The sequence below is a fragment of the Crocuta crocuta genome, unplaced genomic scaffold, assembly GCF_008692635.1.
Source record: "Crocuta crocuta isolate KB4526 unplaced genomic scaffold, BGI_CrCroc_1.0 scaffold546, whole genome shotgun sequence".
Lineage (NCBI taxonomy): Eukaryota > Metazoa > Chordata > Mammalia > Carnivora > Hyaenidae > Crocuta > Crocuta crocuta.
In genome coordinates, this window is record NW_027527441.1 from 4,423,149 (window position 1) to 4,438,395 (window position 15,247).

Genomic DNA, 15,247 nt, shown 5'->3' on the forward strand with positions numbered 1-15,247 from the left:
TGATGGCTCAGCCTGTTTCAGATTCTGTGTCTCCCTCTCTCTCTGCCCCTTCCACACTCATTCTCTGTCTCTCAAAACTGAATAAATGCTAAAAAAAAAAAATTTTTTTAAATAGCTAAGTAATGAGCTTTAATACCATGATGGTTATATTTACCAAAAGTTTACTGGAACAAGATTTAGAGAAACAGAAACACCCAGGTACAACATGGTACCGTTTTTCTTGTTAACAATCCCTACCTATACCAACCGACCTTGGGTTGACTTGAACATAATGTTTAAAATCAAACATCACAGACTTTCAGAGCTAAAAAGAACACTGGAGCTCTTTTATCTACTTGGTTATTTTTAAACTCATGTTGCAAACAAATAATCAGAGGCTCAAAGATGTTAAGTGGAAGCCTAAGGTCCTAAAACTAGGAGTAGAATTCAGACCTCAAGAGTACTAGTTCTAATCTTTTATTACTAGATCATGCACGCGCACACACACACAAATATATATACACAACACATATATGTACATATACATACATATACATTGACTGTAGTCACTACAGCAAGACTACCTGATTCACATCACAGCTCTGGCACTTACTACCTTCTTGACTTTGGGCAAGCTATTTAACTTACCTGTGCTTCTATTTCCTCAGCTGCTATGGAAGTAGTAACAATAGCTTCTATCTCCTGGGGATGTGGTGAAGATTGAGTAACCAAGACAGAGCCTGGCTCAGTAACATTAACTGTCTTTTTATTAGTTAACAGCTGATCCTGTAACTCAACCTGAATTTCTTAATCTAAAAGAAAAACTATGACTTAGTACCTAGTCGGTTTTCCCTGTAACACCTGTAATGGCACTCTGTGCCAGGGGGTTATACTTACAGGAGATTCTACGCTTGCAAACTGGTAACACCAAAGGTATTAAATTGCCTAACCAATACTTATTAGCAATCTCAACACAAAAATTATTCCTCTAGCCTTTCCTTTCATAAGAAAGAAAGAAAAAAAAATTAGCCTGAAGGCAATGAACACATTTAATGGTACGAAACAATGAAATACTTTTCTAATCAGCCGGGAGTAATTGTCCTTCCCCTCATGATCAATAGTCATCATGAATAGTGTGTACCGTTGAATAAATTTACATCGTCTTGTGTCTATGGCAATCCTATTGCCCAGAATGCTGCTATAGAGACTACTGGATTTGGGCACGGATTTTAAGGAAGGCATATTTCACACACATCCCTTACAAATTGCATTCATTCTAATATATCCAGATCATTCAACCCAAAAATAAAAGTGTAAAACTGCCTGTGAACCGCATAATAAATAGAAAAGGCACTAAACAGTAGTCAGGAAAGCTGCTTGCTCATCCTGATTCTGCAACAAGGTAACAGTATGACCAGGGCAGGTCCTCTAACTTTCCGGGATTCAGTACCAATTACTGTAAAATAAGGGCCTGCAGAGGGTTAAACAGTCTTTTTGCTCTAGGAATCTACAGTTCTATAAGACACACTCAAAGAGGGAAATCATCTCACTCTTTTCTTTTAAAAATTAGGTTAGGAAAATAAGGAACACCAAAATGGCATATCAAGGAATGTGGAAACCTACTAATTAATGGATAAGAGTTCGAATGAAGTGAGCAGACTGGATGGGACACACGAGCCAAAGTATCACTTTCTGATAAAAGCAAAATCTTTGAACCTCTATCTGATAGAGAAAACAAATGCACCTGCCACTTCTCTGAAGTAACTTCTTTAAAAATCACAACTGTTTTGTGTGGTCATTTTTCTGGCAGGAATGTCACATTCTCCTCCACCTTTCTTCCTTCATTTCATCTCTTGAATGCTAAAATCTACTGTATCTCTCACACAAAAAAAAGAAGCTCCAGTGATACTGGTAGAATCACAAAGATTTCTCTCTAATTTCCCAGGTATTAATAGGCACTCTCTCAAGGACTTAGATCTACTTGTATGTGCTTTATCTCTTTCAGCACTACACTATACTTTAATATCTATCTATCTATCTATCTATCTATCTATCTTTCTATCTACCTACCTACCTACCTACCTACCTACCTACCTACCTATTGTTAACATCTTCCATAATAGATGATGAATTTCATAAAAATTCAGCTTTGGATTCCCCACAAAACACAGTACCTTACACACACACACACACACACACACACACACACACACACACGATGTTTAATCACTAGTGGGGAAAAATAGGTATAAGCTCTAACTTAAAATTTAAACCTCCATGTTCTTAAAGTACAAACAAAACCAGCCAAGTTTCTGTTTACATTTTCACTTTGTTTCTTTTACCTCTTTCCCAATTCCTACAAGCCAAAGAAGCTCAGAACTGCCACTCCAGGGTTTAACAAAGTCAATCCCAGAGCTGTTCTAAGTGCGAAATAAAATCAAAGGATTAAAAAAAATATATCTCTAGGATGATATTTCAATCAAACAAAATAGCTTAGCCAGAAAGTTAAATGGATAACCCTCTTATGTATGAAAAATTTTAAACTATAAAGGGTGATTAAAACTACCAATAGTTTTCTAATGGCTGCCTATAGTCAAAGCATTTTTTTTTACGTGTTACCTAACTCTGGAGTCATGACAAGGTTCAGCACTTTGAGAATGTGACTAGAAATGCGGTTTCACTTAATATCTTGGTTATTAAAATTAAGGATTGTGTTTCTGTTTTCTATAAAGTCATGGTAATTGCTTATCTTACCACTTATTTATACAAGGTGTTTAAAATATTTATATGGTGAGATGTTTAGACAGCTAAAACAAAGTTCCTTAGGCAACATTTCTACTATTTAATCTCTAATGAAAACTTTATTTAAAAAACAATTTTTAATCCATTCATCCGTTGATGGACACTTAGGCTCTTTCCATGCTTTAGCTATTGTTGAGAGTGCTGCTATGAACATTGGGGTACATGTGCTCCTATGCATCAGCATTTCTGTATCCCTTAGGCTGACAAAAACTGAGGACTGATGGATGTGGGGCGGGGGGGAGATGGGCATGGAGGAGGACACTTGTGGGGATGAGCACTGGGTGTTATGTGGAAACTAATTTGACAATAAACTATTTGTAAAAAAATTAAAAAAAAAATTTTAGGGGCACCTGGGTGATTTAGTCAGTTAAGCGTCTAACTTGGTTCATTCATGATCCCATGTACATGGGTTTGAACCCTGCGTTGGGCTCTGTACTGACAGTTCAGAGCCTGGAGCCTGCTTTGGATTCTGTGTCTCCCTCTCCCTCTGCCCCTCCCACGCTCTCTCTTTCTCAAAAATAAACATTAAAAAAAGTTTTTTTTTTAAAAAACAAATAAACAAAACTTTAAACTCCATTCACAAATGCCTGGATGGCTGCATAACTATTTATACATTTAGAAATATCCTGTGTAAGAAAGGAGAATCATATGCTGCTTAAATCATATCTGTTATATATATAAATATCTCTTTAAAACTCCAAGAGTTTTCAGTTTAAGATATTTATCATCTTACAGACCAAAATTATCTACAAAGATATCAATTTTTTATAAAGTTAGGGTGGACAATTTGCCAAATTCCTAAAGGAATTACAATTATAATTTAAAAAAATAATATCCCAGTAGATACCAAGATCACTGAAATGGAAGAGGAAAAAAATTGCCTTATTTTCCTTGTAGTTAAGGTCTACAAATTTTTGTTAAGTGGTACTTTTTGAAAAGTTTTACACCTTTACCTAGCAAGGGTAGTATAAAATTTCACAAAGAACAAACTTCTTAATTTGAAGACTCCCAGAAGAGACTGTCAGTATAAGAGTCTGACTTGGTTTTCAAATAATAGGTGAAATCCGATCCCTCTTGTGGCCAGTTCAAGTTTGTGTAGGAGCCCATGTACACTTATTTGTTGATACTGGATACTGCTGGATCTTACCAAATTAAAACAAGGGTAATTTTTATAAATTACACATTCAACTGGGATACACAGGTTTTGAAGATGACAGAGACAGAAGAAACTTTCATGGATCGCAATTAAACTTAAACTATCCCTTGCAACTTCAAGTCTTTAATAAAAAAGACAGTAGAAAAAAAATAGTAGCACTCCTAGCAGCTAACTTAACTTGGAACACTAATTAATTAATTAACTGTAGTAACATTATGAAATTTCTAATCAAACTGGTGATTTAATAACAAAATCAGAGTGAGATAGGAGAACAAATTTTAAATTCCATTCAAAATCTAAAAACATCGCTACCTGAAAAGTGAACATATTTTCAGCATTTCATTAAAAATATTTCACAACTAACTTAACATGTCTCTTTCTAAACAAAAAAGAAAGTCAGAAAATACTTACATGAAGCATTTGAGTATTTAACAAATAAATGCTTACCTAAATTATTTTTTAAGTTCTATATACAAAGTGAGAATATTAATCTCTACTTTTAAGTATATTTTTAATAAATATACATATTTGTGAAGGATTCTATCTCCCACTTTTGGTTTATTCAACTAATATTAACACCTAATACTTAGCTTTGCTTTGCAGTCTTCCAAATCAGGAATAAAATCGTATAAACCAAAGGACTACAGACTGTAAGGGTCATGACTTACTTTTATTGTACTTGAAATTGTTAGAATAATTCTGGCACACTAATTGCTAAAAAATAACAAAAGAAGCTGAACTATCACTATTTATTCACTGGTAAAGCCAAAATCAAAACAAAACAAAAACTTTGGAATTTTAAATATCTGTGATACAAAACAGAAGTAAAGAAAAAATACACTGCCAAATATTGTTACTGAACTTAGACATTTACAAAAAAGTCACTAAAATTAAAGTTTTGCTCAAAGAATTTACTACTTTCCAGGGCACAAAAGAGACAATTTTGTTCTACTTGTGTCCTGATACAATGAAAGTTAACTTTTCTTAATTATCCTAAGAAAGACCAGGGTAGGGATTCATCCAACTAAATTTAATAAGCTAATGCAGGGGTGCCTGGGTGGCTCAGTTGGTTAAGCGTCATACTTCGGCTCAGGTCATGATCTCACAGTTCGTGGGTTCGAGCCCCGCGTCAGGCTCTGTGCTAACAGCTAGCTCAGAGCCTGGAGCCTGTTTCAGATTCTGTATCTCTCTCTCTCTCTCTCTCTCTCTCTCTCTCTCTCTCCCCGACCCTCCCCTGCTTGCACTGTCTCTCTCTGACTCTCAAAAATAAAAAACATTAAAAAAATTAAAAAAAAAAAAGGTAATGCAATGCTTCTAGAAGGAGGTGCATAGCTGAACATTAATCTGAAATATGAAAATGGCAGTAGGTGTTATAACACACAGGTTTTGTCAAAGTAATGAACGCAGTGCTTAACTGGAACTTAATATGGCTAAGTTTCTAGTAACTCATCCAAGGCCAAAGTTACAATCCTAATACAGCAAACCTCTAAAAGTATCACAGGAGTGCAAGAAGAACAAGAAGGTGATTCAGAGAGTTACTTACAGATCCTCGGAGAAATAAAATTGGAAGCCCAATTCCAAACTTTTCTCCTAAGATGTTCACAGCAGATAATAGCTGGAATGCCTGTGGACCAAAGTCCTGTGGCGTATCATCTGAGTCATCAATGGAAAAGCAATGATCCAATCTAAGTAATAATATGATAGAAAGTTTAGCTAAGGCATGTACGTTTAGAAATAAAAAGATTTAGTGTTAATTATTAGCCAAGTAAAAAAAAAAATCTCAAATACGCCAACTTCATCATAAGTTACAAATAAAGTTCATTACAGCCAAGACCATGTGAAGTATGTAAAACGTGAAATATAAACCACAATATAGCTCTATGTATTATGTTGATGGTTCTAGGTTCACGGCGGATACCTCAGACCATAAACAGAAGAGGAAGGAGTTCAAGCAAGGAGAGTGCAGAATTATAGCTCGAAAAGCTCCACCTGACTGAATATATACATATTGGATTTTTGGGTTAAGTTGTGATGGAAGAAAAAGTCTGTTGCAAAAAAAAATAAGTAACTTAAAAACCAAATCTCCTATGCAATAAGTTATTAGTTTAAACTCTGATGCCTGCACCATATGACATGAAGATAAACTGCATCTCATTTGAGTCCACTTAGAAGCTACATTCCTAAGCCTTCCTTCAGGTAGGTTTGGAATTATCATTAATACAAATGAGAATTCTTTAAAGCCGATTGAGAACAAAAAGACTCCTTAGAGAAAATTAACTAACACAGTTCAACTACCTAATTCAATTGGTTTCTTTATAACAAACAGCTTTGAAATGGCAATAAGAATATATTCAATATTCCAGATATAATAATAATATGCTGGGGAGGGGAGAGACTCTGCTTAGCTTTATCCTTCTATTCTAATTTTCTTTAGTAGGATAATTAAGTCATTAATTCTCTTTTCTAATATGAATATTTAAAGCTATCTGAATCTCACACAGTACAACCTATACTGGATCTTAGAAGTTTTCAAGTATATTATTGTAAATATCACTAAAGTTCCAAAAATGTGTTAATAATTTTCAGTCTGATTCTTTCTTTGATTTGTAATTCAAAAGTATTATTTTTAATTTCCAAAGGAATGAGAATTTCTTTGTTTATCCTCTTATTTCCTTTCATTCAAATGCATTGTGATCAGAAAAAGTGGTATGTTCAGGGCGCCTGGGTGGCTCAGTCAGTTAAGCGTCCAACTTTGGCTCCGGTTGCAATCTCACACTTCCTGGATTCAAGCCCGCAGCAGGCTCTGTGCCGACAGCTCAGACCCTGTAGCCGGCTTCATATTCTATGTCTCCCTCTCTCTCTGCCCTGCTTGCGCTCTGTCTCTCTGCCTCTTTCAAAAATAAATTGACATTAAAAAATTTTAAGAAAAGTGGTGTGTTCAATACCATTACACTGAGAACTTTTGAGACAACACTATAGTCTAGTACCAGGGCTAGAAAACTTTTATAAAGGGCCACATAGTAAGTAAATAGTTTAGGTTTTGTGGACCAAATGGTCTCTGGGTCATTCAACTCTGCAAAAACAGCCATAGACAATATGTAAACAAAAGGGTATGCTGTGTTCCCAGAAAGCATCATCCACACAACAGGCAGCAAAGTGGATTTGTTTGCCATGTCCTGCTCTAATACAGTGTAAGATTTTTATCAATCTTCCATGTATGAGAAGTGTAGTCTCTAATTCTGTGCTTCCAAGCCAGTGTGCTGCAGCTGGATCGTTAAGTGTGCTGTCCAGTTAATCTCGGGTCTGAACGGAACCTTCACTCAAGTAGTGCACAGCCTATTGTGCTATACAGGTATTATCATCAGATTTGTGGATCATGAGGTGAAAATGTTTGAGATGCATTGTTCTAATTGCTTAGTACAAAGCTCTAAATGCCAAGTGTGTGATAAATCATTGTTACTCTGTTGACCACATGTTCTATAGCTTACTCATTTTAGGATTGCTTAACCAATCCTAAAATGAGTACCAATAACTAAAATAACTAAATAACTACCAATAACTAAAAATTATATCAAATTCTTCTGCTTTAATGGTGGATCTGTTGGCTTTTCCAGCTGTTCTGTCAATCTGTGCTTCTATATTTGTAGGGTTTGGGTTTTTTTTTTTATATTTTTTTAAATGTTTACTTATTATTGAGATAATAGAAAGAGACAGAGCATGATCATGGGAGGGGCAGGGGGGGTGGGAAACAGAATCCAAAGCAGGCTCCAGGCTCTGAGCTGTCAGCACAGAGCCTGACTCGGGGCTCAATCTCACAAACCGTGAGATCACAGCCTGAGCCGAAGTCAGATGCTAAACCAACTGAGCCACCCAGCTGTCCCCAGGTTTTTTTTTTAAGGTGCATAGAATAATTCTGTCCTGTTGGTGAAGTAACTTTTTGTCACTGCACAGAGATCATCTCCATCCCCAATAGTTATTTTTTTGTCTAATAGTAACACAGGTACCACACCTAGGTACGGCTAACTCAACGAGGTATACCATTTGTTTTCATTTTATTTTTTCAATTAATACACAATTGACTGTATGTCTGAACATGTCTAAAGTTCTACAAATTTATATTTATATTTTTTATTTTTATTTTTTAGCATTTATTTGTTATTGAGAACAGAGAGAGACAGAGCATGAACATGGGAGGGGCAGAGAGACAGGGAGACACAGAATCCAAAGCAGGCTCCAGGCATCGAGCTGTCAGCACAGAGCCCGATGCAAGGACTCAAGCCCACGAGCGCGGTGAGATCATGACCTGAGCCAAAGTTGGACGCTCAACCGAATGAGCCACCCAGGTGCCCCAAAGTTCTACAACTTTAAACACATCTGTTGATTCATATGCAGAGGTTCACCTAACTACCACAATCAGCCACCATCACAATCCGGACCCACAACAACTCCATCAGTGCAGAGTCCCTTGTGCTAGTAAGCCCTTCGTAATCCTACCCTCTACCTTCCTCTGTCCACTGGCAGCCACTGACATTTTCTTCATCCCTATACTATACTCTTACTTTTGAGAGAAAATCATAGAAATGGGCTCATACTGTAAAACTAGCATCTTTTTCTTCTTTTAAATGTTTGGGAGAATTTTCCATTTAAACCATTTGGGTGAGGGAATTCTATTTCCAGAGGTTTTTAACAAAGACCTAATTTCTTTAACAGTAACTGCTCAGATTATCTATTTCATTGTGGGTGAATTTGTTAGTTTGAGGCTATCAGGGAATGGGGTTCATTTCCTCTTAATTGCTGAATCTATGCACACTGAGTTATTCATATTGTTTCCTTATTATCATTTTAATGTCTGTTGGGCCGGTAGTAAAATTTTTCTTTCATTCCTAAAATTAATAATCTGTGTCTCCTCTTTTTTTTTCTTGTTAGAAGTTTCTATCAATTTTATTGACTCTTTCAAAGAACGTGATTTGGAGTCCTTTGGTTTTCAGTTTTCTATTTCATTTATGCTCTTATCTTCATTATTTCCTTCCTTCTGCTTCCTTTTCATTTACTTTGCTCTTATTTGCTTCCTGAGCTGGAAGCTTAATTACAGATTTGAAACTTTTCCTCTATTATAAGTATTTAATGCTCTAAATCTCCCTCTCATTACTGCTTTAGCTGTATCACATACATTTTGTATTTTGATTTCATTCAATTCAAAATATTTTCCAGTTTACCTTGAGACTTCCTCTTTGACTCATGGATTACTTAGCAGCTATTTAACCTACAAGTGTTTGTGGAGACTTTTCTAATATTTTTCTGTTACTGATTTCCAGTTTAACTCCATTACAGTCAGAAAACACACTCCATCTGAACAGAATTCTTTTAAATTTTATTAAGGCTTGTTTTATGATCTGGAATATAATCTATATTTGTGAACATTCCATCTACACCTGGGAAGAATGTTTATTCCATTGTTGTTGGGTGGAGTGTTCTTAGATCTAGTTTGGTGATAGCCCTGTTCATTTCTTCTACCTTATATTTTCTGTCTACTGGTTCTATTAATTACTGGGAGAAGATGCTGAAGTTGACAACTGTAATTATGGATTTCTGTATTTCTCCTTTTAGTTGTCAGTTCTTTTGTTAACTATATACACATTTAGAATTATGTATTCTTGGATATGATGGTTGCCTTTATGTGTCAACGTGGCCCAGCTACTTGATTAAACACTAATCTAGATATTGTTACAAAGGTACTTTACAGGTAGGATTAACACTTAACAATCAGTTGGTTTTAGGTAAAAGAGGACTACCCTTGATAATGTGAGTCTCATCTGATCAGATGCAGGCCTTAAAGAATAAAGACAGGTTTGCTGGACAACAAGGAATTGTGACTCAAAACTGTGCACACAGAAATCCTGCCTGACTTCCCATCCTGCCAGCTTGCCTCACATATTTCAGACTTGCCAATCCCCACAGTTGCCTCAGCCAATTCCTTAAAACCACTGTGTGTGTCTGTGCATATGTGTGTCTGTGCATATACATATGTGTGTGTCTTTCTGTGGAGAACTAGAATTCATTGGTAAATAACACTTCTATCATCATGTAATGTCCTTCTTTAACCCCTGTAGTATTCTTTTTCCAAAGTCTCCACTATCTAATGTTAAAATAACAACTCCAGCTATCTTCTGATTAGTCTCCATGGTATACAATCGTTATCCTTTTTTTTTTAACATACCTATATAATTCTACTTGTGGTGAATTTCTTATGGACAGCATATAGTTGGACCATATTTTTGTTCTTTTTTTAAGTTTCTTTATTTTGTAAAGTTTATTTATTTTGAAAGAGAGTGTGCACACACAAGTGGGGTAGGGACAGAGAAAGAGGAAGGAAGAGAATCCCAAGCAGGCTGCACATTCTCAGCATGGAGCCTGACATGGGGCTCAATCCCATGAACTGTGAAATCAAAACCTGAGCCAAAATCAAGAGTTGGACACTTAACCACCTGAGCCACCCAGGAGCCCCATCTTTATTTTTAAGTAACCTCTACACCGAATGTGGGCTCCAACTCATGACCCCAAGATCAAGAGTCACATGCCCTTCCAATTGGGCCAGCCCAGAGCCCCTAGTTGTGTCATATTTTTAAATCAATTCTAACAATGTCTACCATTAAATAGTAATTTTGGACCATTTACATTTAATACAATTATAGATATATTTAGATTTAGACCCACCATTTTATTGATTTATCTATTTGTAAAGCAAAATAATAGTGTTTCCTTTGTCTTCTATTTAAATAAAAATATTTTGTTTTTTTTAAAACTATACTATATATCATTCAACAAAAACTCAATTAAAAATTATTTGAAAAGAAAGAAAAACAAAGACTTTTAGAAAGTCTATGTACAAGAAAAAATCTTTACCTGGACCTGCAATTATCACAGCATTTTTCAGTTTCCATAATACCCGTGGAGGCCTTTCGTAGTTGTTTGTCTTCAAAATGAGACAAGATGATTCTACCCAAGAGAAAATTTAAAATTAAATAAAAGAACAAAACCATATATGTTAAAATCATTGCTGAAAATAATGAGGTGAAATCATTACTAATTGATTCACCTGGGATCTCATGATCTGGCTTCAGTTTACTGAAGCACAAAGAAACTTGCCTTAAAAACCAGCACATATGTAACACCAACAAAATATTACTTCTAAATACTTCTAATTATTTTGCAAAACTTTTTCTGAAAGGAGCACCATTCATAAATCTGTTATTAATTAGTATAAGATAAATAATACATACTGTCGCCTACATCTTCTGGAAAGAAGATAGTTTTCCATCTTTGCCACCATCTTTAGCTTGTATAATCGAAACTTTTCATTGGGTATCTGACTAAGGAGGTTCCTGTCAATTACAAATATTACAAGTTAATATATAAAATTGCATCGGCAATTTTCTTACTTCTAAATTTATTACTGGTTACTTTTCATAACCTAAAGCACCCACACCTCCATCAAGATTAAAAAAAAAACTTTCTATTTTCCCAGAAAGTTACTGTATCCCTTGCCAGTCAATGCCCACAGAAGAAGCAAGCATTTTTCTGACTTTGATGAAAATTACTTTTAAAAGATTTCTATGCCTATGTCCAAGCATCAATTTTTTAGCTGCCTTTGAAAAAAAACCCTAACGTTTTTCATTTTGATTTATATACTACATGCTTTTTTACAGCTGTGTTCACAATTTACAGTTGTGTTTCTAGTAGCAATTTTTCCACTATATAGGAGTTTTTCCATTTTCCCAGTAAAAAGTTATTGTTTATTTTTATTTATTTTATATGAGAAACTAAAAACATCTATGTTAGCAATACTGAAAGAGGCTCATGATCCAAATATGAGCTTTCATCCCTATTTATTCTTAAGAGGACTTCCCATCCCCTTAAAACTATCTCTGTGACACCAATAAAACATGAGAATTAGGTCCCTCTTTCAAACAATTATAACTGATCTTTTCCATAATACTGAACTTATTTAAAATTATTAGAAATGCTAAAGACATGTCTCTTTTTTTAACGTTTGTTTTTGACAGAGATAGAGAGTGGACGGGGGAGGTGCAGAGTGAGAAGGGGACAAGCAGGCTTCATGCTGACAGCCAAGAGCCTGATCAGGGCTCAAGCTCACAAAATGACCTGAGCTGAAGTTGGACTTCAACTGACTGAGCCACCCAGTGGCCCCAAGACAAGTTTGTTTTTAAAAAGTTAATGCTGCTATAACTCATCCTGACTTTATTAATTCTGGTCTTCTTTGAAGAAACTCCATGAATATCAGATATCAGAAGATGACAATCTCCCTTTGCAGGTCTTTCCAAGAATTCTTTCAAGACTAAACAGAAGTAGGCATGCCTGGGTGGCTCAGTCAGTTAAGCGTCCGACTTCAGCTCAGGTCATGGTCTCACGCTTTGTGAGTTTAAGTCCCACATCAGGCTCTGTGCTAACAGCTCAGAGTCTGGGGCCTGCTTTGGATTCTGTACCTCCCTCTCTCTCTCGCCCCCCCCCACCCCGCCCCGCTCACGCTGTCTCTCTCTCTCTGAAATAAATTTTAAAAAAAAATTTTTTTCAATTTAAAAAAAGAATAAACAGAAGTAAAAAAATAATAAACAAGTCAGAATTGAATACATTTCAGATATTTCAAAAGAAAACAATACTTACATATAAGATCTAATTGCTAATCCTGATCCTCATCAAAATGGACCTCAGTAATATTTTCACTATTCAACCTTCTGAAGGATAAAAACACCTCTGTACAATTCTCAAAGATTATACCAACAGGGAATCTGGTTAAGTGAGTTCTGTAAAGTCTGGACACCCAAATGATTTCTTATTCAAAAACATTTTTATGATCTGACACCACTAACCACCATGACATTCCACATTAATTTACCTAAAAATCTCTTCCAACTGTTTAAAGAAAAAAATTTTTTTAATGTTTATTTATTTTTGAGAGAGAGACAAAGTGTGAGCAGGGTAGGGTCAGAGAGAGAGGGAGACACAGAATCCAAAGCAGGTTCCAGGCTCTGAGCTGTAAGCACAGAGCCTGATGCCAGGCTCAGACCCATGAACTATGAGATCATGACCTGAGCTGAAGGCAGCCACTTAACTGACTGAGCCACCCAGGCACCCCTCTTCAACTATTAATTCTAGTTCTTACTAATCTCATTCTTCCTAGCTTATGGGCTAAAATTACAAGTGACCATTGAAAAACATGAATTTAAACTGCATGGGTCCACTTACATGTGAATTTTAAAATAAATACAGTATGGTATTGTAAATGTATTTTCTCTTATGTTTTTTTTTAAATAACATTTTCTTTTCTCTAGCTTACTTATGGTAAGAGTATAGTATATAATCGATTTAACACTCAAAATAAGTACTAATCAACTTTATGTTATCCCTAAGGCTTCTGGTCAACAAGTAGGCTACTGGGAGAGTCAAAAGTTATATGCAGATTTTCAACTGCATGGGGAGTTAACAGCCTTAACCCTCATGTTGTTCAAGGATCAACTGTAGCTCCTTTTTTGCTTTGTTTAGCTCACTTCCTTCTCCTCAGAAAGAACAAAGAAAACAATGCCTATACTCTTTTTAAAAAAAATTTTTTTTAATGTTTGTTTATTTTTGAGAGAGAGAGACAAAGCATGACCAGGGGGAGGGTCAGAGAGAGAGGGAGACACAGAGTCCAAAGCAGGCTCCAAGCTCGGAGCTGTCAGCACAAAGCCCGACACGGGGCTCGAACCCATGAACTGTGAGATCATGACCCGAGCCAAAGTCGGATGCTTAACTGATTGAGCCACCCAGGCGCTCCAACACTGCCCAAACTCTTAAGTACTGTAGCCTCCCTTGTATTTGGTTCATCATCAGTGTCAGTAACAAATCTAAAAATATAAAATTATAAGCCTCTAAAACCAAATCCAGTTAATAGTTATTCTTCTTGTGGAACTATTAAAATAAAGTATAATATTCCACATAATAAAAGTAAGTTGAAAACAGAAAAATTCTAAAAGCAATACCATAAATAGAAATCAGATGGAACTAGTTGGGAAGATCTATTAAACTGAGATTAAACTTTATGAATTACAGTAACCTTTTCAGTGAGAATCAGCAACTGCATTTATTCTCAAACTTTGTTTTTTCTAAAGAAGAGGTTTAGAAAGGATGATACAGGGATGACACAGATCTGTCCTAAATCCTATAGCTTTATTTCCCACAGGATGGCTGCAAAGAGCAACCTGTCTACACTCAAGATTCAAGTATGGGCTTTCTGGCACTGTTATTGATTAGTAATCATTGTTACTTCCTGTGAAATCTTAATGAGATAACCATTTAAAATATCGTTTGAGACTCGGAAAAACAGGAACTATATCTACTAATGAACTTGGAAAGTCATAAGAGAAAATTCAGCCTGTTAAGTCTTCAGAGCCTTTTATCACAATGTACAAATAAATCAGAATTGGTAGGAATCAGCATATGCTTGATACAATCCCAAATTTAATTGTAGCATGTAGAGCTATGCTCTATCCCGATTATTTTAGTTTATGAAAAGGTTTACATAGACAACAGTCAAAAGAAAAATAATAATTGTTCTGTTTAAGGGGATGGTTTTATTGACTATGTTAAGAAACAAAAGCTACCACTACTCTTAAAAGGATGAGCTTAAAATTTATACCAAACATGTTTACCTAATGAGTCCCTATTCTTTCAGATCTCAACTTACCCTATCACCTCTTGAAAGAAGGCTTATCCAACCTTTTTAACTTGGTAAATACACACCTTATTATACACTCACGACTTGATGTAACTTTCCTTCCTTGCACTTAACACAGCTGCAATTTTACACAGATTTACATGATATCTTTAAAAAAATTTTTTTAACATTTATTCATTGTTTGAGAGACAAAGAGAACAGAGTCTGAGCAGGGGAGGGGTAGCAAGAAGGGGAGACAGAATCCAAAGCAGGGTCCAGGATCTGAGCTGTAAGTACAGAGCCTCACGCTGGGCTCAAACTCACTGACCGTGAGATCATGACCTGAGATGAAGTCGGACGCCCAACTGACTGAGCCACCCAGGCACCCCGAGCATGATCTCTTTTTAAAAATCTTCTGATTATTGAAATTTTCACAAACACACAGAGAACAGAAAATGAACGCTACGTATTCATAGTTGTGTGATTCTGTGATTAAGATCTGCCATTTCCATTATACTCCAAGCCCTATGAAAACAGGAACCATATCTGTTTTTATATATTTATCACTGTATCCCCAGCACAAAGCATAATGCTTAGAA

The 15,247-nt window shown here is 35.7% G+C and overlaps 1 protein-coding gene across 5 annotated transcripts in view; it reads right to left on the reverse strand.

The window, feature by feature from the left end:
- WRN (WRN RecQ like helicase) overlaps positions 1 to 15,247 on the reverse strand; it is a 131,926-nt gene that overhangs the window by 33,003 nt on the left and 83,676 nt on the right. For all 5 annotated transcript variants that reach the window (XM_077760808.1, XM_077760800.1, XM_077760813.1 and 2 more), the window contains 3 exons: positions 11,218 to 11,319; positions 10,841 to 10,933; positions 5,481 to 5,622 (listed from right to left, as the gene is read on the reverse strand). In XM_077760808.1, coding sequence (XP_077616934.1) covers positions 5,481 to 5,622; positions 10,841 to 10,933; positions 11,218 to 11,319 — 337 coding nt within the window. The remainder of the gene's footprint in view (positions 1 to 5,480; positions 5,623 to 10,840; positions 10,934 to 11,217; positions 11,320 to 15,247) is intronic.